At 54.7% G+C, this 27,411-nt stretch overlaps 3 protein-coding genes across 9 annotated transcripts in view; 1 reads left to right on the plus strand and 2 right to left on the minus strand.

The window, feature by feature from the left end:
- The window catches only part of NUMA1 (nuclear mitotic apparatus protein 1), a 65,966-nt gene extending 54,608 nt beyond the window's left edge, over window positions 1–11,358 (plus strand). For 3 of the 5 annotated variants that reach the window (XM_060176891.1, XM_060176892.1, XM_016190168.2), the window contains exons 13-26: window positions 1,061–1,183; window positions 1,292–4,588; window positions 4,903–4,944; window positions 5,999–6,067; window positions 6,948–7,058; window positions 7,140–7,358; window positions 7,439–7,596; window positions 9,106–9,352; window positions 9,732–9,960; window positions 10,072–10,208; window positions 10,300–10,473; window positions 10,551–10,658; window positions 10,725–10,904; window positions 10,979–11,358. In XM_060176891.1, the coding sequence (XP_060032874.1) occupies window positions 1,061–1,183; window positions 1,292–4,588; window positions 4,903–4,944; window positions 5,999–6,067; window positions 6,948–7,058; window positions 7,140–7,358; window positions 7,439–7,596; window positions 9,106–9,352; window positions 9,732–9,960; window positions 10,072–10,208; window positions 10,300–10,473; window positions 10,551–10,658; window positions 10,725–10,904; window positions 10,979–10,990 (5,106 nt within the window). In that variant the 3' untranslated portion in view covers window positions 10,991–11,358. The remainder of the gene's footprint in view (window positions 1–1,060; window positions 1,184–1,291; window positions 4,589–4,902; window positions 4,945–5,998; window positions 6,068–6,947; window positions 7,059–7,139; window positions 7,359–7,438; window positions 7,597–9,105; window positions 9,353–9,731; window positions 9,961–10,071; window positions 10,209–10,299; window positions 10,474–10,550; window positions 10,659–10,724; window positions 10,905–10,978) is intronic. The other 2 variants (XM_016190169.2, XM_060176893.1) reach the window with 2 other exon arrangements.
- A 49-nt stretch (window positions 11,359–11,407) lies between these two features.
- Window positions 11,408–13,440, minus strand: IL18BP (interleukin 18 binding protein). The gene is made up of 6 exons (XM_007527535.3): window positions 13,131–13,440; window positions 12,776–12,937; window positions 12,273–12,396; window positions 12,063–12,198; window positions 11,894–11,979; window positions 11,408–11,558 (listed from the first exon to the last, which is right to left on the minus strand). The coding sequence occupies exons 1-5, from the start codon at window positions 13,150–13,152 to the stop codon at window positions 11,920–11,922; spliced, it is 504 nt and encodes a 167-aa protein (XP_007527597.1). The 5' UTR covers window positions 13,153–13,440; the 3' UTR covers window positions 11,408–11,558; window positions 11,894–11,919.
- Window positions 13,441–15,007: 1,567 nt separating this feature from the next.
- RNF121 (ring finger protein 121) overlaps window positions 15,008–27,411 on the minus strand; it is a 90,849-nt gene continuing 78,445 nt past the window's right edge. For all 3 annotated transcript variants that reach the window (XM_007527505.3, XM_060176900.1, XM_060176901.1), the window contains 3 exons: window positions 18,034–18,167; window positions 17,224–17,325; window positions 15,008–16,203 (listed from right to left, as the gene is read on the minus strand). In XM_007527505.3, the coding sequence (XP_007527567.1) occupies window positions 16,083–16,203; window positions 17,224–17,325; window positions 18,034–18,167 (357 nt within the window). In that variant the 3' untranslated portion in view covers window positions 15,008–16,082. The remainder of the gene's footprint in view (window positions 16,204–17,223; window positions 17,326–18,033; window positions 18,168–27,411) is intronic.

A 27,411-nucleotide genomic window follows, 5' to 3' on the forward strand; every position in this document is an offset into this window, starting at 1 on the left:
GAAGTAGTGCTGTCGGTGTGTGTGTCTCCCATTCTTTTTTTTTTTTTTTTAATTGATTAGAGACAGAGAAAGGAGAGATAGAGGGGAAGAGAGATAGAGAAACATGTGCAGATCTACTTGACTTGTGGGGACAGGGGGCTTGATCCAGGGTCCTTGTACATTATATATAACTCACGCCCTCAACCAAGGGCACCACCACCTGGCCCGCCTCCCATTCCATCTCTTATTCCCTTCCCAGTTTCCTCTCTGTCCTATCAAATAAATACATTTAAAAATCAAATGAATAAAAACAGAGATGTTTAAAAGGAAAAGATTCTTGCTGTAGGGCTGGGGAGACAGCGTAACGGTTATGCAAATGACATTCATGCTTGAGACTCCAGGTTCAGTCCCCATGCCACCAGAACCCAGAGCTGAGCAGTGATCTGGCTAAAAATAAATAAATAAATAAAAATGCTTGTGGGAGTCGGGCGGTAGCGCAGCGGGTTAAGCGCAGGTGGTGCACAGCGCAAGGACCGGTATAAAGATCCTGTTTCAACCTCCCGGCTCCTCACCTGCAGGGGAGTCGCTTCACAGGTGGTGAAGCAGGTCTGCAGGTATCTTATCTTTCTCTCCCCCTCTCTCCATGTCTCTTCTGTCCTACCCAACAACAACAACATTAATAACAGTAATAACTACGACAATAAAAAAAAACAAGGGCAACAAAAGGAAATAAATATTGATGATGAACAACAGCAACAACAAAACACTTGCTCTATAACAGAGGGCTAGTGATTGCCATGGCCCACACCTGATAGGCAGATCAGGAACTGACTGGGCCCCAGTGCAGGGCTATTTGACATCCTAAGGCAGGGCTTGTAAAAGAAACTAGTACTTCAGCTAATTTAAGTCAGCCATGGAATGAGGACTAGGATGTCCAGTCCCTTGGGTCTCTACATCCTGAGAGGTTTTGCCTAGGCCAGGACTATTGGGGGTGCTAGGTTCTTGGTGTTGATGTTCCTGGGAGCTGAGTGGGAACTTGATGCCAGTTCTACACCTGTTCGCCCGGGGCTCTTGTTGACAGAAATGCCTTGGTGAGAAGAATGAAATCCTTCAGGAGAAGCTTTCACAGCTGCAGGAACATCTGGCGCAGCTTCCAGAGAACCCAGTCCCGAAGGGGGGAGAGGTGCTAGGTGACGTCTTGCAGGTAGGCTCGCACAGCACTAGCGGTGAGATGGGAGGGTGTGGCCATCCCTCACCAGAGGGACCATGGTGAGTGAGGGCCATGCTTATCGTCATTTCATGATCTCCCCAGCTGGAAACCCTCAAACAAGAGGCAGCTACCCTTGCTGCAGACAACACCCAGCTCCAGGCCAAGCTGGAAGTGCTGGAGGCCGAGCGGGGCCAGCAGGAAGCCAAGCTGCTGGCTGAGCGGAGCCACTTTGAAGAAGAAAAGCAGCAGCTGGCTGGTGTGATCGCTGAGCTGCAGGGCTCTCTGGCCACCCTCAGCCAGGCCAAGGAAGAGCTGGAACAGACCTCCCAGGCTCAGGGGGCCCAGCTGACTGCCCAGGTGGCCACATTGAGCTCTGAGCTCACCACCCTCAGTGCCACACTCCAGCAGCAGAATCAGGAACTGGACAGCCTGAAGCAGCAGGCCCAAAAGGAGCAGGCCCAGCTGTCACAGAGCCTCCAGCAGCAGGAACAGGCTGCCCAAAGCCTCCGCCAGCAGGTGGAGCAGCTGAGCAGCAGCCTGAAGCAGAAGGAGAACCAACTGGAGGCGGCCTTCAAGGAGCAGGAGGCAGCCAGGCGGGATTACACCCAGCAGCTGGCTGCTGCTGCCTTGGAGCGGGAGGCCTCCATCAGGGAGAAGGACTCAGCCCTCCAGCAGCTGCAGGTGCTAGAGAAGGAGAAAGCTGTCAAGCTCGAGATCCTGCAGCAGCAGCTTCAGGCAGCCAGTGAAGCCCGGGACAGTGCTCAGACCTCAGTGACACAGACCCAGAAGGAGAAGGCAGAGCTGAGCCAGAAAGTAGAGGATCTCCAGGCTCATCTGGAGGCTGGCCACCAAGAGCGACGTGAGAGCCGGGCCCAGATGGCAGAGCTGAAGGCCCAGCTCATGTCGGAGCAGCAGCAAGCGGCTGAGAGAGAGAGGCTGGCTCAGGAGCAGGTCCAGGCCCTCGAGGAGTCCTTGAAGCTCACCAAGAGCAGCCTCGAGGAGGAGAAACGCAGGGCCGTGCAGGCTCTGGAAGAGCAGCGGCAGTCTGTCTCCAAGCTGGAGGCAGAGTCTCGGAGCCTGGAGGCACAGCAAAAGCAGAGAGAGAAAGAGCTGGAACAAGAGAAGTCTAGGTGCGAGGGGCTGGAGGCCCAGCTGCAGCAGCTTGAGGAGGCCCGTCAGGCCGAGGTGGAAGCCCTGCGGCGGGAGCTGCCAGAAGCTGTGGCCTCACGGCGCAGAGCTGAGAGTGAATGCGTGCAGCTTGCCAAAGAGGTGGCCACCTGGCGTGAGCGGTACAAGGATAGCCAGCGAGAGGAGGCCCAGTGTGGCGCCAAGTTCCAGGAACAACTGAAAACTCTGAAGGAAGAGTGTGAGATGGCCCGCCGGGAGCTCCTGGAGGCCAAGGAGAAGCTGGCCGCGGCGGAGGCCCACTGTGAGCTTCAGACGGGTCGGCAGCAGAGCGAGCTGGGTCAGCTCCAGGCCAGTCTGGGCAGAGCCCACCAGCAAGTCCAAGAGAAGGAGGTGCAAGCACAGAAACTTGCAGGTGACCTCTCCACTCTGCAGGAGAAGATGGCTGCGGCCAGCAAGGAGGTGGACCACCTGGAAGCCCTCGTACGAAAAGCAGGCGAGCAGCAGGGAACAGCTTCCTGTGAGCTACTTAAGGAACCCTCAAGGGGGGGAGACGGAGAGGAGCAGCAGGGACGCCAGTTGGGCAGCGGGCTGGAGAGGCTTCGAGCTGCGCTGATTGAGAGCCAGGGGCGACAGCAGGAGGAGCAGGCTCAGCAGGAAAGGGAGGTGGCGAGGCTGACCCAGGAGCGGGGTCAAGCCCAAGCAGATCTAGCCCAGGAGAAAGCTGCCAAGGCGGAGCTCGAGATGCGACTGCAGAATGCCCTCAATGAACAGCGTGTGGAATTCGCAGCCCTGCAAGAGGCTCTGGCCCAAGCCCTGGCAGAAAAGGAAAGGAAAGACCAGGAGCTGGTAAGGCTGCGTGGGCAAGAGACAACCCGGAGAACAGAGCTGGAGGAGGCGCAGCTAATTGTGCAGCAGCTGAAGGCACAGCTGGCCAAGAGGGAGGAGCACCAGCAGCCTGTGGGGACAGCTGGCGGAGAGCGCGCCCGGTCTGAGGCCACTGCAAAGGCAGAGCGGAAAGACCCTGAGCTGGAGGCTCTGCAGGCAGAGGTGAGCAAGCTGGCGCGGCAGTGCCAGGAGCGCCAGGAGCAGGCCATTGGCCTGGAGCGCAGGCTGGAGGCTGAGCGTGCCTCCAGCGCCAAGCAGGCAGAGTCTGTGAAGACCCTGCGGGGCCAACTGCAGGAGAAGGCCCAGGAGCTGGGACGCAGTCAGGATACCTTAGCCGCAGCCCAGAGGGAGCTGGCCACCCTCCATGCCAGGGCCCAGGACCACAGCAAGGCTGAGGGTGAGTGGAAGACCCAGGTCGCTCGCAGCCAGCAGGAGGCCGAAAGGAAAAGCAGCCTCATCAGCAGCTTAGAGCAGGAGGTGTCCATCCTGAACCGCCAGGTCCTGGAAAAGGAGGGCGAGAGCAAGGAGCTGAAGCGCCTGGTTGTAGCCGAGTCAGAAAAGAGCCAGAAGCTGGAAGAGAGGCTTCGGCTGCTCCAGGTGGAGGCAGCCAGCAACAGCGCCAGGGCTGCCGAACGCAGCTCAGCTCTACGGGAAGAGGTCCACAGCCTGCGGGAGGAGGGGGAGAAGCAGCGGGTGGCTTCAGAGGGCCTGCGGCAGGAACTGGCCTCACAGGCGGAGCGAGCGGAGGAGCTGGGCCAGGAGCTGAAGGCCTGGCAGGAGAAGTTCTTCCAGAAGGAGCAGGCTCTCTCAGCCCTGCAGCTGGAGCACACCAGCACCCAGGCCCTGGTGAGCGAGCTGCTGCCGGCCAAGCACCTGTGCCAGCAGCTGCAGGCCGAGCAGGCGGCTGCCGAGAAACGCCACCGAGAAGAGCTGGAGCAGAGCAAGCAGGTGGCCGGCGGGCTGCGGGCAGAGCTGCTGCGGGCCCAGCGGGACCTCGGGGAGCTGCTACCCCTGCGGCAGAAGGTAGCAGAGCAGGAGCGGGCAGCCCAGCAGCTGCGGGCAGAGAAGGCCAGCTACGCAGAGCAGCTGAGCATGCTGAGGAAGGCCCACGGCGTGCTGGCAGAGGAGAACCGCGGGCTGGGCGAGCGGGCCAGCCTTGGCCGGCAGTTTCTGGAAGTGGAGCTGGACCAGGCCCGAGAGAAGTATGGCCAGGAGCTGGCGGCTGTGCGTGCCGACGCTGAGTCGCGCTTGGCTGAGATGCGGCGGGAAGCACAGAGCACGGCCCGTGACCTGGAGGTGATGACAGCCAAGTACGAGGGCGTCAAGGCCAAAGTCCTGGAGGAGAGGCAGCGGTTTCAGGAGGAGCGGCAGAAACTCACTGCCCAGGTAAGCTGCCCAGGGGCCGGGCCTGAGCAGCAGAGCTGCTTCCCCACCCTCCAGGGCTTTGGACCCCACGTGATCCAGGGGTTGTCTGCCCCCCTCCTCATGGGCAGAGGAGGAGGTGGCCGGGGGCGGTCGAGTGTGTTGCCTGTGGGAGAAAACCTTGTCTTCGGGGCCTTCGCCTGAGGTGCACCTGCGGGAACAGGGCTGAGCCACGCTGGTGGTTCTGAAAGGACATGCGTAGCTCTCACCCCAGCCTGAGTAGCGCCCGAGGCCCACGGGGCCGGCTCACTCGCTCCCTCGCCCCTTGTTCCGCACAGGTGGAGCAGCTAGAGGTATTTCACACACAGCAGACTAAGCAGGTAACGCCCAGGGGCCTCGCTAAGTGCTGGCTGCTTAAGCGGTGATGCAGCTGCATGGCCCACCTGCCACTTGCTTCTGGTTCCTGCTGTGAACTGTTTGTGAAGGGACAGGCTGCCCACGAGCACTCTCTGGGGCCTTGTCCCACCCACCCCAGGTCGGCCTCTCCAGCCCTCTACACTTCCCTCTTCCCGGTGGGCACAAGGGGCAGGGCAGGCTCCAGCTGTCCTGTGCCCGAGCCGGTCCTGAGGATGGCGGGGCCTCCAGCTTTAGGAACTGCAGGATGCTGGGAGGGGCTGGGCTGCTGCCCACAGGAGCCATATGGGGGGCGCCTGCACACAGGTCAGGGGGCTTGGGAGTTAAGAACACCTGCCCCCCCCCCCCCCCCGGGTGATGGAGCTGGTAAGGACAGCCAGGCTTGGGGGGGGGGGGTGGCGTTGGGGAAACTTCTGCCAGACAGACAGACTTGTGTCACAGCCGTAAGGCTGGTGCTCAGTGGGAGCCCTGTGTCCGCTCAGGCTTGAGCTCTGGAAAGCCTGGTGCTGGGGTGCTTGTGGCTGATGGTCTTCTGGTTCCTTCCTCTTTTCTGCTGCTCCCCTCTGTAGGGTTGGGTGGGCTTAGGGTGCTGAACCCCCTCCCACCCTCCCCCGCCCGCCTTTGGCAGCGTTCCCGCCACTAACCACAGCATTCACACTGCTGGCACCGCCCTAACCCGCTGTGGCTATTGGGAAGGTCTGTGGGGCGGGGCTCTGGCTTAGGTGGTTTGAGGGAAGGAAGCGTTTGCTGGAGCCTCAGCCCAGGCTCCCTGCTCCACACTCAGCCCGAAGGTTGGGGGTGGAATAGTGGCAGCAGTGGTGTGGTGCAGGTGTCTGCAGGGCTGGAGCAGGCTGGGAGCAGGGGAGCAGGACAGGTAGCCTGACAGCACCTGCTGGTGGCCTCGCACTATACTGTAGGCCAGAAGAAAGGCCTCAGTCCATTCTAGGACCTTGGGGAGTGGTCTGGAAACCCCTACGTTTGTCCGGACCTCCATCCTGAGTCCCTTCTCTCCCGCCTCAGGTGGAGGAGCTGAGCAAGAAGCTTGCTGAGCAGGACCAGGCCAGCAAGGCCCAGCAGCAGAAGCTGAAGGTGGGATGGGGGCAGAGGCTGCTGCGGCAGCCTGTCTGCCCAGCGGGCAGTGTGGGGCGGGAGCTCCCTCCGTCTTTGCTGTTCACAGCAGTAGCCGCGGTTGTGCATTCACAAGAAAGAGGGGGAGGTCGGTTCACTGAGAGCCCCAGCACAGCGTGTGCCTGCTGGGGCCAGCCAGTTCTCTGCCCACTGAACCACCCTCCCAGCCGCAGTCCTTGGACTTCAGTCCACGAGTTTCACTTCCTCAGCTGTAAGAGCCCCCGTTCCCCACTCGGTGGCTGGCTGCCTGCCGCAGGGCTTCTGGATGGAGGCTGCTGGTCTGCGCCTCAGTGAGTGTCAGCTCCTAATGCCAGTGCCGCTTGGTCCATCGCTTTCAATTCTGCCACTTTCTTTGGATTAGGTTTTATTTGTTTTTTATTAGTGCCTCACAGCTGTAAGGGGCAAAGGAGGTGGGCACTCAGTTGACAATAGTTGTCCAGGCCCTTCCTTGCGCTAGACTTGTGAGAAGAGGCCAGGCGGGACAGCCAGGCCCTGCTGCCAAGGAGCATGTGGGCCAGAAAAGAGGCCTCAGACTGACACTGTGCTCTGTCCCCCCTTCTGCCTGGGAGCTGGAGCTGCTGGAGGATGCAAGGCTGCGCTGTTTCTCAAGGCCAAGCAAGAGAGGGCTGTCAGAATCCTGCCAGAAATGGCACTAGCAGGGGAAACTAAAACGTGGACCTTGAAGGGTTTGTGGTAACCCAGGGGCCTGGAGTCAGGAGGGTAACGGTTGTGTGTGTGTGTTGAGAGACTGTGTGGAGTGGGGACACCCCGGAACCCCGGGCAGTGGCAGTGAGTGGAGAGCAGGGACTGCTGCCCTGAGGAGCCTTTGTCTTGCTTCCAGGCCCAGGGAGGTGAGAGCCAGCAGGAGGCCCTGCGGCTCCAGGCTCAACTCAAAGAGCTGCAGGCCCAGCTGGGCCACAAGGAGCAGGCGGTGGAGCACTACAGGCTGCAGGTGAGGTGCCAGACAGCCGGCCTCCCTCTGTCCTTCCCCATCCCCCGCCCTGTCACCACTGCCCTCCACATCTGCCCACAGATGGAGAAAGCCAAGACCCACTACGATGCCAAGAAGCAGCAGAACCAAGAGCTGCAGGAGCAGTTGAGGGGCCTGGAGGAGCTGCAGAAGGAAAACAAGGAGCTGCGGTCCGAGGCCGAGCGGCTGGGCCGGGAGCTGCAACAGGCGGGGCTGAAGACCAAGGAGGCTGAGCAGAGCTGTCGCCAGCTGACGGCCCAGGTGCGCAGCCTGGAGGCCCAGGTGAGCTGCCCTCTGCACCCCCCACACACACCCCCCTCTGCTCTGCACATCCCCCTTCCACCCCGCCCTCTGCTCCCCAGGTCACCCATGCTGACCAGCAACTTCGAGAACTGGGCAAGTTCCAGGTGGCGACAGATGCTCTCAAGAGCCGGGAGCCACAGGCAAAGCCACAGCTGGACTTGAGTGTCGACAGTTTGGACCTGAGCTGCGAGGAGGGGACCCCACGTGCTATTACCAGGTCAGGAAGCACCTCCTGAGTTGTAAAAGCAACAGGATGTAGCCCCGTCCCCCTGGGAGCTGATTCTTAGCAGGGAGGAAATAATGCAGGTTATGCCAGGTAGGGCCCACAGCTAGGGTAGAAAGACGTGGACAGAAAGGGCTTCATAGAAGGCGTCACTCCTGCCCAGAGCAGCCCTGGGGGGAGGGGCTGGGAGGATTCTGGAAGACGGCTGGGCTGCAAGCTTGGAAGCAGTTAGATCTTTAGAGGTGCTGACAGAGCTTGGGGAGAGGAGTTGAAAATTTCCTCCTGCAGGTGGGGGACAAGGGACTTGAACCCAGATCCTTCTGAACTGTAATGTGTGTGCTTAACCAAGTATGCCACCACCTGGCTATAATCATGGCTTTACCAGAGCACTGTTCAGTTCTGGTTTATGCTGATACAGGGCATTGAAGCTGCGACTTGGAGCCTCAGGCATGAATCTCTTTGCAAAACCATATGATGTCTACCCCGCCATACACTTTATTATTTTTATTGTTAGATAGGACAGAGAGGGAGGGGAAGATGGGGAGAGAACCTGCCGGTGTGAACCAAGGGCTTGAACCTGGGTCCCTGCAAATTGTAACAAGACTGTTCTATTGAGTGCACCAGCTCCTCACCCCTGCCCCCTTTTTCCTTTTGTTGCCCTTGTTGTAGTTAGTGTTGTCGTTGTTGGATAGGACAGAGAAATGGGGAGAGGAGGTGAAGACGGGGAAAGAAAGACAGCTGCAGACGTGCTTCACCGCCTGTGAAGCGACTCCCCTGCAGGTGGGGAGCCGGGGGCTCCAACTGGGATCCTCATACCAGTCCTTCCTTGCACTTTGCACCACGTGTGCTAAACTGCTGGGCTACCACCCGACTCCCCTATTATTTTTAAGGATTTTAGTCATTGAGAAAGAACCAGCTATCACATGTGCTGCTAGGATTGAACTCGGGACCTCATGCTTGAGAGTCAGTGTGCTACCTCCTAGACCACTCAGCTTTTATTAAGCAAACGTGTGTTTGAGAGGAGAGAGACCTGAGCACTACTCATCCATAGGATAAGGGGGTGCCAGGGACTGACCTTGAACATGCAAATTCTGTAGGCACTTGAAAATCCTAATTCGGTTGCTCTCAGTGTACGTAGCCTCTCTTACCTCATTTAGCAGGCCCATTGGGCAGTCGCTCGCCACCACTTTGGCTCACAGGCCATCGTGACTCTATAGACAGCTGAGGCAGCGCACGCGTGTGCACTGGGGGTGGTGTCCGTGCTCGGGGCACCCTTTCTCAGACAGGAACAGGTGGACCTGTCTGCCATGTCCTCAGTGGGAGAGCTGTGGGCATCTAGGGGCTTCTCTGACAGGCCACTCAGACCGAGTGTACAGGGAGGGAGATTGAAGGCCGAGTGTCCTTGGCATCTCTAGAAAAGTCAGGGAGGCATCGGGTGCTCTGCTTGGCAGTCAGTAGGGGTGGGCAGCCTGGAGTGGCACTGGATTGGATTTTCTCCCACAGCACGCTGCCTCGCACCCAGCCAGATGGCACCAGCATCCCTGGAGAGCCGGCCTCACCTGTCTCCCAGCGTCTGCCTTCCAAGGTCGAATCCCTGGAGAGCCTCTACTTCACCCCCATTCCTGCCCGGGGCCAGCCCCCCCTGGAGAGCAGCCTGGACTCCCTCGGGGACGTCTTTCTGGACTCGGGCCGGAAGACCCGCTCCGCCCGTCGCCGAACCACACAGATCATCAACATCACCATGACCAAGGTCAGAGTTTAGGGAATGGGCTACTGCGTCTGAGCACCCCTAGTTGACAGCTGAGATCTCATAGGGGCAGGGTGGGAGCTGGGTGCCCGACCCCTGGCGCCACATGCAGGGCTGTGTGCTGTGGAGAGAACATGGAGACCTACAGCCCGTGCCTCCTGCACTAGAGGCTCACGGGGTCTGGGTGCAGAGACCCATGTGTGCGACGCACCTTGCCAGTCCCTTAGCGGGGCTCCACCCCTTCCTTCCTTTGGGCCTCGGCCTCTCTTCCCTTAAAGCTTTACTGTTCAGTTCAGTGGGCGGAGAAGCTCTTACCAGCACCAGCGTGTCGGGGTTCTGCCAGCCAACCCTGAAAACCAGCCAGACTCTCCTCCTCTTGCAGAAGCTCGAGATGGAGGAGCCAGACAGCGCCGACTCGTCCTTCTACAGCACACAGTCTGCCCCTGCTTCCCAGGCTGGCCTACGTGCCACCTCCTCTGCCCAGTCTCTCGCCCGCCTGGGCTCCCCCGATGACGGCAACTCAGCCCTGCTCAGCCTGCCCGGCTACCGGCCCACCACCCGCAGCTCCGCTCGCCGCTCCCAGGTTGGAGTGTCCAGTGGGGCCCCTCCAGGTGAGGGGATGGGTCAGGTGACTCCCTGGGGCACGGGGGAGGGATCAGCTCGTTTGAGGAGCCTGGGCTGGGTGCCTTGGCCTCCTGAGTCTCTTGCCCCTCGCACCCCAGGGAGGAACAGCTTCTACATGGGCACTTGCCAGGATGAGCCCGAGCAGCTGGATGACTGGAACCGCATTGCGGAGCTACAGCAGCGCAACCGCGTGTGCCCGCCACACCTCAAGACCTGCTACCCCCTGGAGTCCAGGGTGAGTGAGCGCGGGGCCTCTGGGCAGAGGTTGGCTCGGAGCCGTGCCCTAAACAGAGTTCAGGACCACTGACACATCCCTATCCACACAGCCTTCCCAGAGCCTGGTTACTATCACCGACGAGGAAATGAAAACTGGGGACCCGCGGGAGACCCTGCGCAGAGCCAGCATGCAGCCGTCCCAGATCGCAGAGGCTGCTGGGATAACCACCCGGCAGCGCAAACGGGTCTCCCTGGAGTCCCACCACGGCCCCGGCACCCCCGAGGTAGGTGGGCCCTTGCTGGGAAGGAGAGGCTTGAGGGAGAAAGTCCTCTTCCCACTCACGGTGTCCACTTTCCACAGTCTAAGAAGGCCACCAGCTGTTTCCCACGCCCCATGACTCCCCGACATGAGGGGCGCAGACAGAGCACTACGGAGGCCCAGAAGAAAGCAGCTTCGACTGCTAAACAGGTCAGTGGGGGCCTGAGGGGCCCGAGAGCAGCAAGGGGCACCCGGCCTGACAGTTCCTTGCTGCAGGGTGACCGGCGCCAGTCGATGGCCTTCAGCATCCTCAACACCCCCAAGAAGCTGGGGAACAGCCTTCTGCGGAGGGGAGCCTTGAAGAAACCCCCGGCCACGGCCTCGCCCAACACCCGCAGTGGGACCCGCCGCTCTCCACGCATCACCGCAGCCGCCAGCCCTCGGGTCAAGGGCAAGGTGGGCACACCAACTCTTCCATTCGTACTGGGACTTCCTGGGGCCAGGGGCCTGACTGTTTCTCCCCCCTGCAGGCAAAGCACTAAGGACCAGTACCCGTGAGTGGCCTGCCTATGCCCCGATGCCGCCTCGCCCGGTCGTCTTCCTGTCCCTCTCAGTGCCTTCTCCCAGGCCCACGGTGGCCCACCCCTAGAGACAGTGATGCCTGCCTACACCTGGAACCTAGCTCGGTGTCTGTCAGATGTGCCCTCAGCCCCCTTCACCACCAGATCCCTGGCTTCAAGTGGCGGTCCTCAGCCTCTAGAAGGGACCATTGGAGAAGCGGGCCAAGGAGTCGGGGGCTCACTCCCCACCTCCCGGGGGAAGTCGGAGCGACGGGGAGGTTTTTAAGGGCCAGAGATGGATCTTTTCTAAATGTTATTACTTGTAAATAAAGTCTATTTTTCTCCCTCGAGTGTTGACCCTTATCAGTGTGTGATGGTAAATGAGCAGATACCAGCGGCCTCATTGAGAAATGCTGTTTATGAGCCCATTCCCTCCACAGAACAGTCCGGAGAGGAAAGAAAACAATGCTGAACAGCAGCTCTGGAGTCACCTGTTGGGGTGATGGGGACAGCGGGGACTTGAGCACCAGGCAGCCATGGGTCTTGGAGACTGTTGAGAAACAAGGCAACATGTACAGTGCGCAAGGGCCCAGGTTCAACCACCCAGTCCCCACCTGCAGAAGGAAAGCTGTCTCTCCCCCTTTTTAATAGAGGTGGCGCACATAGTACAAAGCGCAGGGATCCTCCTAGGTAGAGCACCCAGCTCCCCACGTGAAGTGGGAATAGGGCTAGGCTGTGGTGCACCAGGCTGAATTCACACTGGGTGTGCAAGGACCGTAGTTCAAGCACCCCAGTCCCCACCTACAGGGTGAGTGAGAAGCTTTATGAAGGAGTCTTATCTCCCTCCCACCCTCTTTCTGTCTCGGGGGTGAGTCCGGCTCTTGCCTGGTGGCATCCAGGTCCTCGGGCGTCTACTGACATGCTGGTGTGGGCAGCTGTGGCTCTGGACTAGAGGATGGGGGTCGCTGTTGCTGAGGACGTGAAGGCAGACAAGGATGAGGGACCTCAGCTCCTAGCTCATGCCTTCCCCCCACAGCAAAGCTCAGCATCTTACCCAGGAGACGTGGTACTGGGCAGTGTGCGCTGGGTCGGCAAAGACGCAGGAGAAGTTGGTGCTGCGCAGGGCAGGGCTCAGCTCCTCCAGCACCAGGGCCTTCTGCAGCTGGGTGTGCGTGCTGCACTGCGTCCAGCTGGGGGGTGGGGTGGGGGTGGTGAGCGAGCCCAGCGTAGGGGAGGCCGCCCTCCCACCTTGAAGGAGCCTCACCTGGTGTCGACCTCGTATAGCCGGCCGGGAAGGTGCTCGATGAAGGAGCCATTGCCCAGCCAGTAGAGGATGCTGAAGTGGGGGAAGTGGCTGCAGGCCGTGCAGGATAAGGTCAGCGTTCCATCTAGGGGCACAGGCGGCTGTCAGTGCTTCCCCCACCGTGGGCCCTCCCTTCTGCCGCATTGCTCCCCACAGAGCTCCTCGTCCCCACAGTCACGAATCTGGTACACTGTCCACAGCACCCAAGGGAGAACCCAGGCTAAGCAAGAGGAATTGGGACATGGGCCCTTGCTTTTCCTGGCGGGCTGCCCTCTGCAGTCAAGGCTGTGTGAGTCCCGCAACCTTGCTGTCAGTTCTCTGATGTCCAACAGCATCTGCGCCCACTCAGATAGGCAGAGGATGCTGCTGTCTCTCCAGGCTGAATTAACCTCACCCTGAAGCCCTCTGCCCACAGCCCCTTCCCCTGACCACCACACCTCCTGGCTCCCACCGTTGCTCCTTACTCAGTGGGTCATCCACCGCAGGCCAGGTCACCGCCAGTGCTGGGCACTGCTTAGCTGCAGTCCCCGTTGAGGTAGCTGTGGTGGTCTGAGGTATAGGCGAGGCTCTGGCCAGGTGAGACACGATGTGGGCACACAGCAGCAGGACCCGCACAGGGCTGGGCTCTGAGGAGAGGACACAGTCTGTGGGCGTCCTGCTGCCCGGGCGCTCAGCATCCCCACACACAGCCTGGCTGCAGAGTGAACTGCTGCCTGCATGTCATTCTGCCTGCCGGGGGCTCGGGCAGAAGGACCTCACCTGCTTGTGAGTTCAGACACCCGGCTCCCCCCACCCCCTAAACTGAGCCCCAGGCCTCACCTGGTGCCCAGCTGTTCCTCATGGTGATGCTGCAGTGTGGAGCTGGCCGCCCGAGCTATATATCTGCTTAACTTCCTCCAGGGGGTGGGGAGGGGGGAGGAAGAGACAGTTCAGACGTTTAGATTCCAGCCGTGAGCCTGTCCCCTTCTTGTGAAGCTTTGCTATTTCCTGTCTGTCCTGTCCAATAGTGCCAACTGATAAGTGCAGCACAGGCTGTTCAGTACTCAGAAACAAAACTAGGAGCTTCTAGGGAGAGCCCCACCCCACCCCCCTGGCTCTGCTGCCGCCACCAAGCTGGTTATTAGCACATCCTCACCCCCCAGGCTAGGGGTGGAGAAACTGAGGGGGGTAGGGGGGTGGCAGGGCTGTATCTACTCTCAAAGGAAAACGAGGTTCTTCACTGCTGGTTGGTTCTGGGAATGCCTAGCCCTTACCCATCACCTTCAGTTTAATTCTCATGGGGGACATTCAGCCCAGATCTCACCTCTCTGGAGCCATCACTAGGAAGCTTCTGCTGCTGGGGAGCCCTCTCTCCTGATGGTGTCTAAGGCCTCAGCCCCACACCTTCTCACACAAGATGTGAGAGCTTCACAGGTCAATTCCAGCCTAGCCAAGGGTCCACAATGTGCTGTGCTCTTTAGAGCCAGACCTTGCTTCTTTGACTTGATACTGATATTCAAAGGGCCTACTCTCTGGGCTCGGGACCCCAAGTTGAATCACTGACCATCTCAGGCTCTGCGACACCCTGGCTCATCTACAGCCTGGTCTGTGTTGGGCCGCTAGACCCCAGCAGTCAAACACAATCCCCACCAAGAACCCCCAGCTCTGCTCTCCTCACTGCTCTCAGCCCTGCCCCCAGGCCACAGCTACAACCCAAAGTTCACTGGACGCCTCCTACCTGGGGCTGCCAAGACTCCCTGCAGAGTCCTGTCAGATCCCCTCTTCCCATGTCAGGCCAGAGCCGCACGCTGAGGGCGCTTGTATACAGGCACCTCCCAGAGTTCTGAGCTGGAAACTTGGACACAATCTGCAGAGCAGGTGTGAAATGTGAGGGCACACACATCCTAGGGGAGGGGTGGTCCCCACTGACTGGAGCAGCAGAGTCCTGGGGTGCTCACATGTGGGCACTGGCAGGAAGCCCAGGGTGTATCAGGTGTGAGGGACAAGTGTTGAGGCTCATCTCTTCTGTGATCAGAAGGATGGGGTGCTGGTCACAGAGGCAGGAGCCCAGGAGATGGAACTGGGTTTGGATGTGTGTGTGTGTAAAAAGCTAGACTCACATTCCTAACTTCAGTGTCGATGAATCTCATCTTCACAGTGCTCAGCTGCTAGCACCTTTCTGCCTCCAGTGCACTCCAAGTGTCAGGGAAAGTTCTCTTGGGGCACCGACTTTCCCAGCAATTAGGAGGTGAGCCCCCTCCCCACCCTAAGAGACACAGGTCGGCTGGGGGTGTTGTGGGGGGGGGCAGGGCTCTATAGAGTGTAACCGAGACCAGGCCTCAGGGTGTCCACATATGAAACAGTGTGGACAGCCTGGCCTCGACGTTTCACAGGAGCCTGAGGTAGGTGAAGCGGGGACCGGTCCCTCCTTGTGTGATCACTGCGGGACGTGCGTGTATGCTGGGTAAGAGAAGCTGAAGGGGAGAAGGGCCACAAACAGCAGAGGTGGCTGAGCACCAACCTCTTGTGGTGAAGATGGAGACTCCGCGGCCTGAAAGGGGCCAGGGCTGCCCCACGAGATGGCAGGAGTGCCGGGCGGGATCAGCCACCTCTGGGCTCAGCTCCCAAGTGGGAGCAGCAAAAGGCAGTGAAGGCAAGACGTGCCCAGGACCCCAGGGACAGAGATTGGAAGACGAAAAGCAAGATAGAAGCTCGACTTGCCAGCCCAGCTCACGGAGCTTTATTCAAAATAGAGTGACAAGGTCTTGTTGGTTCTTGCTGTCCTTGAGGGGCGGCCACTCGGCCGGAGTCCCCAGAGACCCAGCACTGCCAGCGGTCTCCGCCTCCCCACTTCCTTCCCACATGGCAGCACCCAGAACCATGTGAGTGAGTGTGCAGAGACCACGCTCACCTGCACCTCCCTGCCCCGCTCGCCACCTGCACATCTCTCTGGCTGTGAGGCCCGGGCAGGACCCATGAGTAACAAGGCAGTCGGAGGGACATTCCCTGGGCTGGGAATCACCGCCACCCCAGCTTCCGGGACACAGGGATTAGAAGTCTCATATCTGTCACTGCCCCTCTGTCACATACGCACAAACACACACGAACGCACTCACTTTCAGGGAAGTGACATGGCGACTGGCCTTTGGCACATGTCACTACTTCCTGCTGAAGGGACTTGCACAACCAGTGCTCCCGCCAGTGGCCCCTGCAGCCCAACTGCGCAGAGCACAGTGGCTGTTCTGAGTGTAGCTGCTTCCGCTTCTGCCAGACAGACCCCCAAGGGGATCCCGACCTCCCAGGCTTCCCTCACAGGAGAACTCATGACAGGGTTCCACTGCCTCAGTTGTCCTATGGCTTGTGGGTGGGGGAGTCAGGAGGCAGCCACTCATCCCAGGGGAGAGGGAAGCCTCGCAGCTGTGGGGGTGGGGGTGGGGAGAAGAGGGCAGGCTCTCACCCAGAGGCGAAAAGGCTCCTTTAAACCAAAAGCCCACGAGCGAGCAGGCTGTTCCCACTCAGCTCAAGCAGGGAGGGTGAAGCCTGCAGGCAGAGTCTGAGGCAATTCCTATGTTCCACAATTAAAAAAAAAAGTCTTTTTAAATATATTCATCAAAATAGTTTTCTTTTAAAAAGCCCCCACTGCCGACAGCCCCACCGGCTGGCTCTCCGTATGTCCCTCCCTTGCCCGGACACAGTCCTGAGTGCCCAGGTGCCCGAGTCCTTCCCACCCGGGACTGGAGGGCAGGGAAGAGAGCGCCCTGAGGTCCATGGTGGGTGGATGCCGCCGCCCCGCTACTCCAGGCCCAGGATGTAGTTGATGCCCTGCACCAGGCCGATGATGACCGGCTGCCAGGCGACCAGGTACCGAAGCCAGTCCAGCAGCTGCCCGTACATGACGTGAGGTCGCTCCCAGCTGACCGGGTGTTAAAGAAACGCCCGTGCTCATGATGCTGGGGGCCGCGGGTGCCACAGCAACTAGCCTGGGGGAGAGCAGGGCAGGGGGGCCTGGGGCAGGGGCCAGGACTGACCCAAGAGCGAGGGAAAGGGGAGACTTAGCTCTGCAACCAGCATGTCAACAGGCCTCTCTAGATGCCTCTAAGTGGTCAGAGGAGGAAACACCTGAGATGCTGTTGACAGCGATGCTGCAGGGAACTGGGAGCGGGGTCAGGTAACGCCAAAGGCTCCTTCAAAGTCAGCCATGGAAAGTTTTCTAGGTTGAGGCAGGAGCTGAGTCTAGGGACAGAGACAGCAAGGATAAGGCCCTGAGACGAGGCTGAGGGGCCCAGGAAAGGAGTTCCTCTCCTTTTCTTTACAGCTCAGTGCTGGACAAGAGAGCTCAGAATTCAGCCTCAGGGAAGCACTGGAGGCTTCGTGAGGCTGAGGGGTACCCCCATCAAGTGTTCAAAGGCATCGGAAGAGGAGCCTGGTCTAGACCCTGAAAACTAAGGAAGCCTCAAGCCTCAGTGTGGGCCTAGAGGTTTGTAAATGCTCCTGAGCCAGACAATGAAGAAGCAAGCATGGAAGCCGAGGCGGACATGTTAGGGGCCCTAGGAACTCGCCATGCCCTGCATGCTCTCTCTCTCTCTCGTCCAGGCAGCAGGGGGAAAGACTGGGTGCCCAGGGCCTCAGGGCAGAGAAGGGAGGGCCTCAGTGGGGAGCAGCAGAGTCACTGGAAGAGCAAAGGGGCAGGGTCCCGAAGTAAAAAAGGTCAAGACAAGGGAGCCCTGGCTTGTCCCTGAGACCCAAGACTGTTCTCCAGCTGCCACAGGGAGGCACGCACTCCATGTGTGAAAGCAGGTAACGCTGGCCAGGCCACCAACCTGCAGGCGATGAGAACACCAAGAGTTCCACACTGGCCGCCAGCTGCCACCACACTAGCTTGCCTTTGAGAGGCCTTTCACTACGAGGGGCACACCAGCCAGACAAAGGATACGGGTTGCTGAACATCCTCTTGAGGTCCACCTTCTCCTTGCAGTAGGGACACGTCTGCTTCTTCCCCACAATGCACCAGCCACGGATGCAGAACTCGTGGAATCTGACACCAAGGTCAAGGGAGACGAGGACAGGATGGACCGATTCCAGGCCACCTGCACTAACTGAGGCAGGTCACAGCCCGACCACTTCCACCAGCTGTGTGTGTGTGTGTGTGTGTGTGTGTGTGTGTGTGGTCAGGTGGCCCTTTTCTCTGACCCCTTCCCCTGGGCGTGACGGAGTTAACAGCCCTCACAGTGAGAGTTGCAGGTGACAGCATCAGAAGACTGGGCCTGGGGGTGGGGTTCAGGGTGGCCCAAAGCACGGGTCTGGGGCCTGGAGAGGAGCTCTTACTCCTGCTCTTCACAGCTAAGTGCTGGGCAAGAGGACTGGGAGTCGAGCTCCAGGGACACACAAGCTGAACTTCATGAGACCGTGGAGAAGCGCCACTCCCTGCCCATCCCACAGGAGTATGAGAAACAGCAGCCTTGCCTGGTCCCTGAGAACCAGGGGAGCCCCCAGCGCTTGGGCCGAAAGTTCTGCCCCTGACCTCGACCCTGCAGAAGTGAGCAGGTAGCTCAAGGGCTGCATCAGGGACGCCCGTCCAGGAGTGGGAGTGCCTAGAAAAAACACGATCCCCAACACCTATGAGGTGTAGTCTCCAATGCAGGGTGCCAGCACCCCAGCGGGGCCGTCACCCACACGTCCCCTGGGACTCGCCTTTGCTCACAGGCCCAAGGCTGTGGCCACCCTCTCCCGCCTGGCAGGATACACGTGGTTGCAGGACAGCCTGTACGTGTTCTCAATAATGCCTTCCTCACTGACGTCCACGAAGATCTGCTGCCCACACACGGCGCACACGCTGTCCGAGAGGTGCTTGGTGGGCATGCCAGACTCGCTGTAGAACTGGAGAGTGGGGAGAAAGACGGGAAAGGGGGGTGAAATGAGGTCAAGTGGGAGGTGCCACCGAGGCCCGCGGTCTTCAGGACAGAAGGCAAACGGGTATGGGGAGGCGACAGAGCAAGAGAAAACATTCCAGAGGCCAAATCAGCCTTGTCTCTTCTGGGTGGGTGGAGAGAAAAGGACACGTGGGCCGGGACATGCATCCCAGGCAGGGTCAGCATCGGGGACGGGAATGGGAGGAGAGCTCAGAAAATGTCCGGAGAGCTACTCTGCAGCCAACGATGGCTTCATCAGAAATGACAACATCTCCTGTCCAAGACTCAGCACTGAAACGCCGGTGTTGGTCTGGTGACAAGGACATTCTCAGACTCCTGCAGCAACACTAAGAATCTGATCCTTATACAGCAAATCCTAACAAAGTTAACCCAAGTACAAATAATGTGAGGATAACAATAACCATCTGGAACCCTAAGAAGGCAGGAACCTCACATTTCCACTACAGAGCCTATATTTCCCCCAGTTCTGGAACCTTAGGGTGGGGCCCACTTTCCTGCAGGCTTCACTTCAGACTGTGTCCAGAAACTTCACGTGTGGAATGACAACCCTTCAGCTTCATCACTCGGGTGAGACCTTTCCTTTCATAGTATTCTCTAATTCCATTCCAGGTGGTTCACTTCCTAACAAAGTCCCAAAACCTAGATATAGACCAGGTCCCCTGAGATAGAGCATATGTTCACACGTATCCATAAACTAGGACAAAATATATACCTGAAAGCAAAGTACACAATATATTCTGCAGTGAGTACCCCCAACACTTCATCTGCACTATTCTAGCCTTTAGGTCCATAATAGTTCAACAATTTGTTTGGCTTTGTATATTAACTCTCTTTTCAGCCACCAGGTTCCAGATGCCAGCATGATGCCAACCAGACTTCCTTGGACAGAAGACCCCACCAATGTGTCCTGGAGCTCCGCTTCCCCAGAGACCCACCCTACTAGGGAAAGAGAGAGGCAGACTGGGAGTATGGACCGACCAGTCAACGCCCATGTTCAGCGGGGAAGCAATTACAGAAGCCAGATCTTCTACCTTCTGCAACCCACAATGACCTTGGTTGGGTCCATATGCCCAGAGGGATAGAGAATGGGAAAGCCATCAGGGGAGGGGATGGGATATGGAGATCTGGTGGTGGGAACTGTGTGGAGTTGTACTCCTCCTATCCTACGGTTTTGTTAATGTCTCCTTTTTTTTAGATAAATAAATAATAATAATAAAAAAAGAATCTGGGGGGGAGAATACAGGTTCTCAAAGGATGACAGAGGACCTAGTGGGGGTTGTACTGCTATGTGGAAAACTGAGAAATGTTATGCATGTACAAACTATTGTATTTACTGTCGAATGTAAAACATTAATTCCCCAATAAAGAAATTAAAAAAAAAAAAAAAGAATCTGATCCTTTAGGATAACTGTCACACTCTCCAGCCACTAACTGCTCAGAATCATGAAATAAATAGCAAGGCCCAAAAGCTCCAAGCATACTTGTAAGCAAAGACCTATAGTTAAAGAAACAAGGTTTGGCAGCTCCTAGTAAGTTAGACAAAAACTACTACCATTACCATGTAGTAATTCCATTTCTAGATACACACCCTTCCAAAATAAAAACAGGAACTAAACAGACTCTCATAGTAGTGTTGCTCACAAGAGTCAAAACAACCAAAGTACTATAGGTGTCTCTCTCCCTCTCTATTTCCTCCTTCCTTCCCAATTTCTGTCTCTCTGTCCACTATTTTTAGATGTCTCATAAAAACATTCAAAAAGGACAGCCAGGCGGTGGTGCCCAGTACAGGGCACACAGTACTATGCACAAGGACCCAGGTTCAAGCCCCTGCAGCAGGGCGCTTCACAAGCAGAGAAGCAGGTCTGTAGGTGTCTTTCTCTCTCCCTCTCTATCTTTCTCTCCTCTCTCAATTTCTCTCTGTTCTATCAACAAAATGGAAGAAGGAGAAGAAAGAGGAAGAGGAGGAGGAGGAAATAAAGAAAAACTGGTTGCCAGGAGTGGTGGATTCACAGTGCCAGCACTGAGCTCCAGCAATAACACTGTAGGCAAAAAAATTAAAATTAAAAATTAAATACCTTAAATAGGCAACTTCATAGGGAGGGGGACAGATCACAGGTAGTCAGAAACAAGGGACAGAGCACTATTGTCTAAGGGGCAAAGTTTTCATTCAGGGTGACAAAACTTAGGAAAGAGTTGCAAAACACTGTGAATATAAATAGTGAATGGTATTGTCGTTAGGGATGTCTATAATGGCAAATTTTTCAAAACACACACAGACATGTATATGTCTGTCATTAAAACTGCAGCTGGAGAAACTGCACAGCTGGCAGAGAACAGGACTCCTGAGGCTCCTGATTCATTCTCTGCTGACATATGTACCAAAGTGGTGCTCTAATTTTTCTCTCTCTCTCTCCCAATAAATATTTACAAAATACCAAAAACAATAACAAGACATAGAGATACTCAGGCATGGTTAACAACAAAAGAATGCCTAAATAAAACATGGCACCCACTATTCAGGCGGTCGGTCAAGTGAAGTTTGATAAAACATTGCCAAAAGCAGGCTGAAATGATATTCTAGCACTGTGATCTTATTGTACGCTTGTGTATACAACAACAAGAAACACGATACAAGAACTATAAACCTGGGAGTCGGGCGGTAGCACAGAGGCTTAAACGCACGTGGCACAAAGCGCAAGGACCGGCGGAAGGATCCCAGTTTGAGCCCCCGTCTCCCCTCCTACAGGAGTGTCACTTTACAGGTGGTGAAGCAGGTCTGTAGGTGTCTATCCTTCTCTCCTGTCTTCCCGTCCTCTCTCCATTTCTCTCTGTCCTATCCAACAACGACAACAATAATAATTACAATAAAGCAACAAGGGCAACTAAAGGGAATAAATTAATTAATTAAAAAAACTTAAAAAAAAGAAAACAACTATAAACCTTGTGGTCCGGGAGGTGGTGCAGTGACTAAGGCACTAGACTCTCAAGCATGAGGTCCTGAGTTCGACCCAGGGCAGCACATGTACCAGAGTGATGGCTGGTTCTTTCTCTCCTATCTTTCTCATGAATAAATAAATAAATTCTTTTTTTAAAAAAAAGAACTATAAACCTGGGCGGGGGTAGATAGCATAATGGTTATGCAAAGAGACTCCCAAGCCAGAGGCTCCAAAGTTGCAGGTTCAGTCTCCCTTACCACCATGAGCCAGAGTTGAGGCAGTGCACTGTTAAAGATATAAATGAAAAAATAAACAAACATGTTGTAAAATAATTAAAAAAAAAACTATAAACCCTGATCCAGGAGGTAGCTAACCCTGTAGAGTAAACCCCTCACCGTGCATGTGGACCTGGGTTTGGGGCTCTGACACCACACGGGAATGTTATGCATAAGGGAAGCTTCGTGAGCATGGAGCAGTACAGTGATTTCTCTCTGTGTGTCGTCCCCACTTGTGACTGAGTGGGAAAGGAAAAACTGAGTCTGCAGGGAGCAAACATGCGGCTTCAGAAATCCCTGGCCGCAAAGAAAATAAGCCACGTGGGAATGGCAGCAACAGCGTCCCATGAGTGTGGCCGGCTTGCCTAGTGGCCTCAGCCATGTTGGAGTTCAGTTTTCCCAGGGAGAGAGCATGAGGTGGGCCTGGGAAGCCCTCCACTAGCAGCACAGCCTGCCAGTATCTGTTCTCCCACCATCTCGTGGAGACCTGCAACCACAAACTTCTGGCACTGCTCAGCTCAGGCTTATGATGGTACAGGAGATGAACCCTGGCCATTTGTATAATCATTATGCTGCTTCCCAGGCCCTTACTTTATTCTCTATGTCTAGTTTCTGAAAGAAGTCAAAACAGAAATCAGATATAGAGCTAAGAAGTGTTCTGGTAAAAAAAAAAAAAAAGCCAACAATAAAAATAGCAGAGGGGAACACCAGCAGATAGACGCAAAAGGTCAAAGTGGTGAGCAAGAAGATAATTTAGAGGAAATCATTAAAAAAAAAAAGCAAAGAGAAAGAAGAATGCAAATAATACCAGTTATAGAAAAACATCAAGAGGAACATTTGCATCAGAGGGGTGAGAGAAGAAAAAAGAGATAATTCTTATTTGAAAAACTACTAGCCGAGAATTTACTCAGATTGAAGAAGCTAGACTCTCAGACCCAGGAAGCTCTAAGAGTATCAATGAAATAAGTCCAAACATAGGCACATTAAATTGCCAAAGATCAGAAAAGAATTTATAAAGATGCAATAGGGTTCCAGCCCCCAGCTCCCCACTTGCAGGGGGGTCATTTCGCAAGCAGTGAAGCAAGTCTGCAGGTGTCTATCTTTTTTTAAAAAATATATTTTATTTATTAATGAGAATGATAGGAGGAGAGAAAGAACCAGACATCACAATGGTGCATGTGCTGCTGGGGGTTGAACTCAGGACCTCATGCTTAAGAGTTTAGTGCTTTATCCATTGCACCACCTCCCGGATCACTACAGGTGTCTTATCTTTTTTCTCCTCTCTGTCTTCCCCTCTTCTCTCAATTTCTCTCTATCTTATACAACAACAATAGCTATGACAACCAAAACAACTACAAGGGCAACAAAATGGGAAAGGTGGCCTCCAGGAGCAGTGGTTTCATAGTGCAGGCACAGAGCCCCAGTGATAATCTTGGAGGCAAAAAAAAAGCAATAGAGAAGCAAGAAGCATAACCTTCTTACAAACTATCTCAAGGGCTTCAAGCCGAATTTGCTTACTGTCACAGAACATCATAGCAACCTTCTCGTGGGAGAAACCAAAACCCAGGGAAGAAAAAAAGTTAGGGGTAGAGGAGATAGCATAATGGCTTTGTAAAAAGAGTCTCATGCCTGAAGTTCTGAGTTTCCCAGGTTCAACCCCCCACATCACCCAATGGGTCTGAGATGGTCACCAAGGGTACAAAAAGCAGTGGGAAAGAATCAAGTGGAATCATGGGTGGGGCCACGAAGATCTGGAGCAATCTCACTGAGTGTGTAGTTCTCAAAAGCTGGGATTGGGATTTTAGTGTTGGGAGTGGGGGGCAAGAAGGGTGAAGCTCTGAGAAAACACCTCTCTTAAGCCCAAGAAGGTGATGGCCTACCTCATAGAGCATACAGGCTACAGTGGGCAAGGACCCAGGTTTAAGCCCCTGGTCCTCACCTGCAAGGGGAAAAACTTCATTAGCAGTGAAGCAAGGCTGCAGATGTCTCTCTTTCTCCCTTTCTTTCTATCTACTCCTTCCCTACTAACTTCTATTTCTATCTAATTAAAATTTTCTCTCTCTCTCTCTCTGGCAAAGGACACATAATCAAAGGGAATTTGACTGAGTAATGATAGCAGGAGGGAAGTACAGTAAGAGGTGTTAGCTCCCTTGTTTCTGAAGTGTCCCCATGAAGTGACTGTGGTAGCACAAGGGCAGAGTGCAATCCACAATGTTTCAACCAAGTCATCAGTTAAATCCGTTGGGTTGGGAAGGCCCTAGCAATGCCATGACTCACAGAAACCACATAGGAAGAAGAAATTGGATCAGGAGGTGCTGAGTGGAGGAGAGTGGAGCAGAACTGAGTAGTGCTCTGGTGTCTCTCTCTTAAAAAAAAAAAAAAAAGCTGGGTGGTAGTGCACCAGGTTAAGCACACAATGAAGCACAAAGATCCCGGTTCAAGCCCCCAGCACCCCACCTGTGGGGGTGGGGGAGTGGGGTGTGGTTGCTTCACAAGTGGAGCGGGTCTGCAGGTGTTTTTCTCCCCCTCTCTGTCTTCCCTCCTTTCTCATTTTCTCTCTGTCCTATTCAACAGCAACAACCATGGAAAAAGATGGCCACCAGGAGCAGTGGATTCACAGTGCAGGCACTGAGCCCCAGCGATAACACTGGAGACAAAAAAAAAAAAAAAAAAGAGTCTGGCAAGGTAGTCCAGTGGTATCTTGCCTCCTTGGAACCCTGGGTTCATTTCTTGGCATTGTACAAAGAATAAATATTTACACATGAATTTTTCAAAGTAAAAGTTAATATAAAGAAAAAAAAAAAACACCTGCAGTGAAAGGGTTGAAAGGTCATTTTAAAAGACTTGCTGGGAGTATGGCTCGATCTGCCAATGCCCATGTTAAGCAGGGAAGCAATTAGAGAAGCCAGACCTTCTACCTTCTGTACCCTATAATGACCCTGGGTTCATACTCCCAGAGGGTTAAAGAACAGGAAAGCTCAAAGCGCAAGGACCGGCGTAAGGATCCTGGTTCCCCACCTGCAGGGGAGTCGCTTCACAGGCGGCGAAACAGGTCTGCAGGTATCTATCTTTCTCTCCCCGTCTTCCCCTCTTCTCTCCATTTCTGTCATATCTAACAACAACAGCATCAATAACAACAACAGTAACTACAACAATAAAACAACAACAACGGCAACAAAAGGGAATAAATAAATATATAAAAAAAGAACAGGAAAGCTATCAGTGGAGGGGAGTGGATACGGAGTTCTAGGGGTGGGAATTTCATCCCTCCTACTCTATAGTGTTGTCAATATTTCCATTTTATAAATAAAAATTTTTTTAAAAAAGAAGACTTTTGATGGGACCAGGTGGTAGTGCACCTGGTTTAGTACAAATATTAAAATGTGCAAGGACCTAGGTTCAAGCCCCCAGTTACCACCTGCAGTGGGAAAGCTTCATGAGTGGTGAAGCAGGGCCGCAGGTGTCTCTCTCTCTCTCCTCCCATTCCTCTTAATTTCCAGCCACTTCCACTCAATAAATAAATAAAGACAATAAAGTAGAAGAAAGAGGCAGGAAGGAGTTTGCTGCACTTGAGAAACTAACATGGGCCCAGGTTGACAGAGAGCTGTGAGGAAGGCAGCAAAACCTGAGCACTTGAGGGGAGACTTACTAAGGCATGATCAGAGTCAATTCAGACAGAGACAGGAGGTGAGGGAGAGAATCACAGGGCCATCCTCCCCCAACGTGAGGGACGGACTTGAACGTGTGTTGTGCAGGATAAAGCAAGCTAGCTACTATGCCAACTCTAGACACAAAGTTTTAAAAGATCATTATCGGGAGTTGGGTGCAGTGCAGCGGGTTAAATGCACATGGCACAAAGTGCAAGGGCCGGCTTAAGGATCCCGGTTCGAGCCCCCAGATCCCCACCTGGAGGGGGTCGCTTTGCAAGCGGTGAAGGTCTACAGGTGTCTACCTTTCTCTCCTCCTCTGTCTTCCCCTCCTCTCTCCATTTCTCTCTGTTCTATCCAACAACAGCAGCTACGACAACAATAATAACTACAACAAGTGCAACAAGGGCAACAAAATGGGAAAAATGGCCTCCAGAAGCAGTGGATTTGTAGTGCAGGCACTGAGCCCAGCAATAACCCTGGAGGCAAAAAAAAAAAAAAAAAATCATAGCGGAGTCAGGCAGTAGTGCAGCAGGTAATTAAGTGCAGGTGGTGCAAAGCTCAAGGATCGGCTTAAGGATCCCGGTTCGAGCCCCCAGCTCCCCATCTGCAGGAAAGTCGCTTCACAGGTGGTGAAGCAGGTCTGCAGGTGTCAATCTTTCTCTCCCCGTCTGTCTTCCCCTCCTCTCTCCATTTCTCTGTGTCCTATCCAACAACAACAACATCAATAATAACTACAATAATAACAACATCAATAATAACTACAACAATATGGGAAATGGTTTGGAGATGAGGCCCACAAGGACATTACAGCTCTTTAAAAGCAGCAGGTGGTAGAGGGCTGTGCTGAGCTGATGGTTTGGGGTAATTGAGTGAAGGTGAAAACTGAGACAACTGGACAGAGTAATGTCAAATAGCAGAACAGCAAAGGTCTGGAGTCCAGAAAAAAAAAAAAATATATATATATATAGAACTTAAGATTTAGAGGCTGGGATCAGGTGGTGTTATGCCACTGTGTGCAAGGACCTAGGTTCAAGCACCTGACCCCCACCTGTAGAGGGAAGCTTCACGAGCAATGAAGCAGGGCTACAGGTAGCTCTCTTTTTCTCTCCCTAGCTCTCTGCTCCTCTCAACTTCTCTCTGTCCTATCAAATAAAGAGAAAAAAGGGGTGAGAGGGATAAAAGAGAAAATATGGCTGCTGAGAGCCATACATTTAATGTGCAGGTACCAAGTCCCAGTGATAACTGTGGTGGCAAGAAAATAAATAAAGTAAAAGAAAAGAAAAGATTTAGAAGCCATGGGAAAAAGAAGAGTAATAGCTATTTGAAGAGTGGAGAAGGTACTCAGGCCTGAATTCAGAAGAATAATAACATTTAAAGGAAAGAATGTTAACAGTGAGACAGATGCATCAGTGAGGCACAAATAAACCAGGACAGAACACTGTCACAAGAGTGGGCAAGGGAGGGACTTCTAAGAAGGAAGAATAGTTCTGTCAATTTTGCTAATGACAGCTGCAAAGGGAATCACTTCATTAGAGCTAGTGGCAATCACTGGTGGTATAAGTAAAAGCCCTTTTAACTGAAGCCAGATTAGAATGGACTCAGGAATAAGTGAAAGGTGACCAAAGGGAGGCAGGGTAAGTTTAGCTGAGAATGACAAGAAGTAGGTCAGTAGCTAGAGAAGAAAATGGATCAAAAGAAGAGTATGTTTTGTGGTCCAGGAGGTGGTACAGTGGATAAAGCATTGGATTCTCAACCATGAGGTCCTGAGTTCAGTCTCTGGCAGCACATGTACCAGGGTTAGGTCTGGTTCTTAGTCTCTCTCTCCACATATCTTCTCATGAATAAATAAATTCTTTAAAAAAAAATGTGGGGGGTTGGGCGGTGGCGCAGCGGGTTAAGCGCATGTGGCGCAAAGCGCAGGAACCGGCGTTAAGGATCCCGGTTCGAGCCCCCGGCTTCCCACCTGCAGGGGAGTCGCTTCACAGGCGGTGAAGCAGGTCTGCAGGTGTCTGTCTTTCTCTCCCCTTCTCTGTCTTCCCCTCCTCTCTCCATTTCTCTCTGTCCTATCCAACAACGAATTGCGTCAACAAGGGCAATAATAATAACCACAACGAAGCTACAACAAGGGCAACAAAAGGGGAAAAAAAAAAAAAAAAGGCCTCCAGGAGCGGTGGATTCATGGTGCAGGCACCGAGCCCAGCAATAACCCTGGAGGAGGGAAAAAAAAATGTGTTTTAAAGTAAGAATGCTGGGGGCCAGGCAGTAGTGCAGCAGGTTAAGCACATATGGCACAAAGGGCAAGGACCAGTCTAAGGATCCCGGTTCGAGCC

Source organism: Erinaceus europaeus, chromosome 17 (genome assembly GCF_950295315.1).
Source record: "Erinaceus europaeus chromosome 17, mEriEur2.1, whole genome shotgun sequence".
NCBI classification, from domain to species: Eukaryota; Metazoa; Chordata; class Mammalia; order Eulipotyphla; family Erinaceidae; genus Erinaceus; species Erinaceus europaeus.

Bases quoted from the DNA above. Each gene is read 5' to 3' on its own strand.
- IL18BP (XM_007527535.3), bottom strand. From the start codon at position 13,152: ATGAGGAACAGCTGGGCACCAG. The intron at 12,397-12,775 runs GTAAGGAGCAAC...CTGTGCCCCTAG, and splicing joins TGCGGTGGATGACCCACTGA to ATGGAACGCTGACCTTATCC. The intron at 12,199-12,272 runs GTGAGGCTCCTT...CCCACCCCCCAG, and splicing joins CTATACGAGGTCGACACCAG to CTGGACGCAGTGCAGCACGC.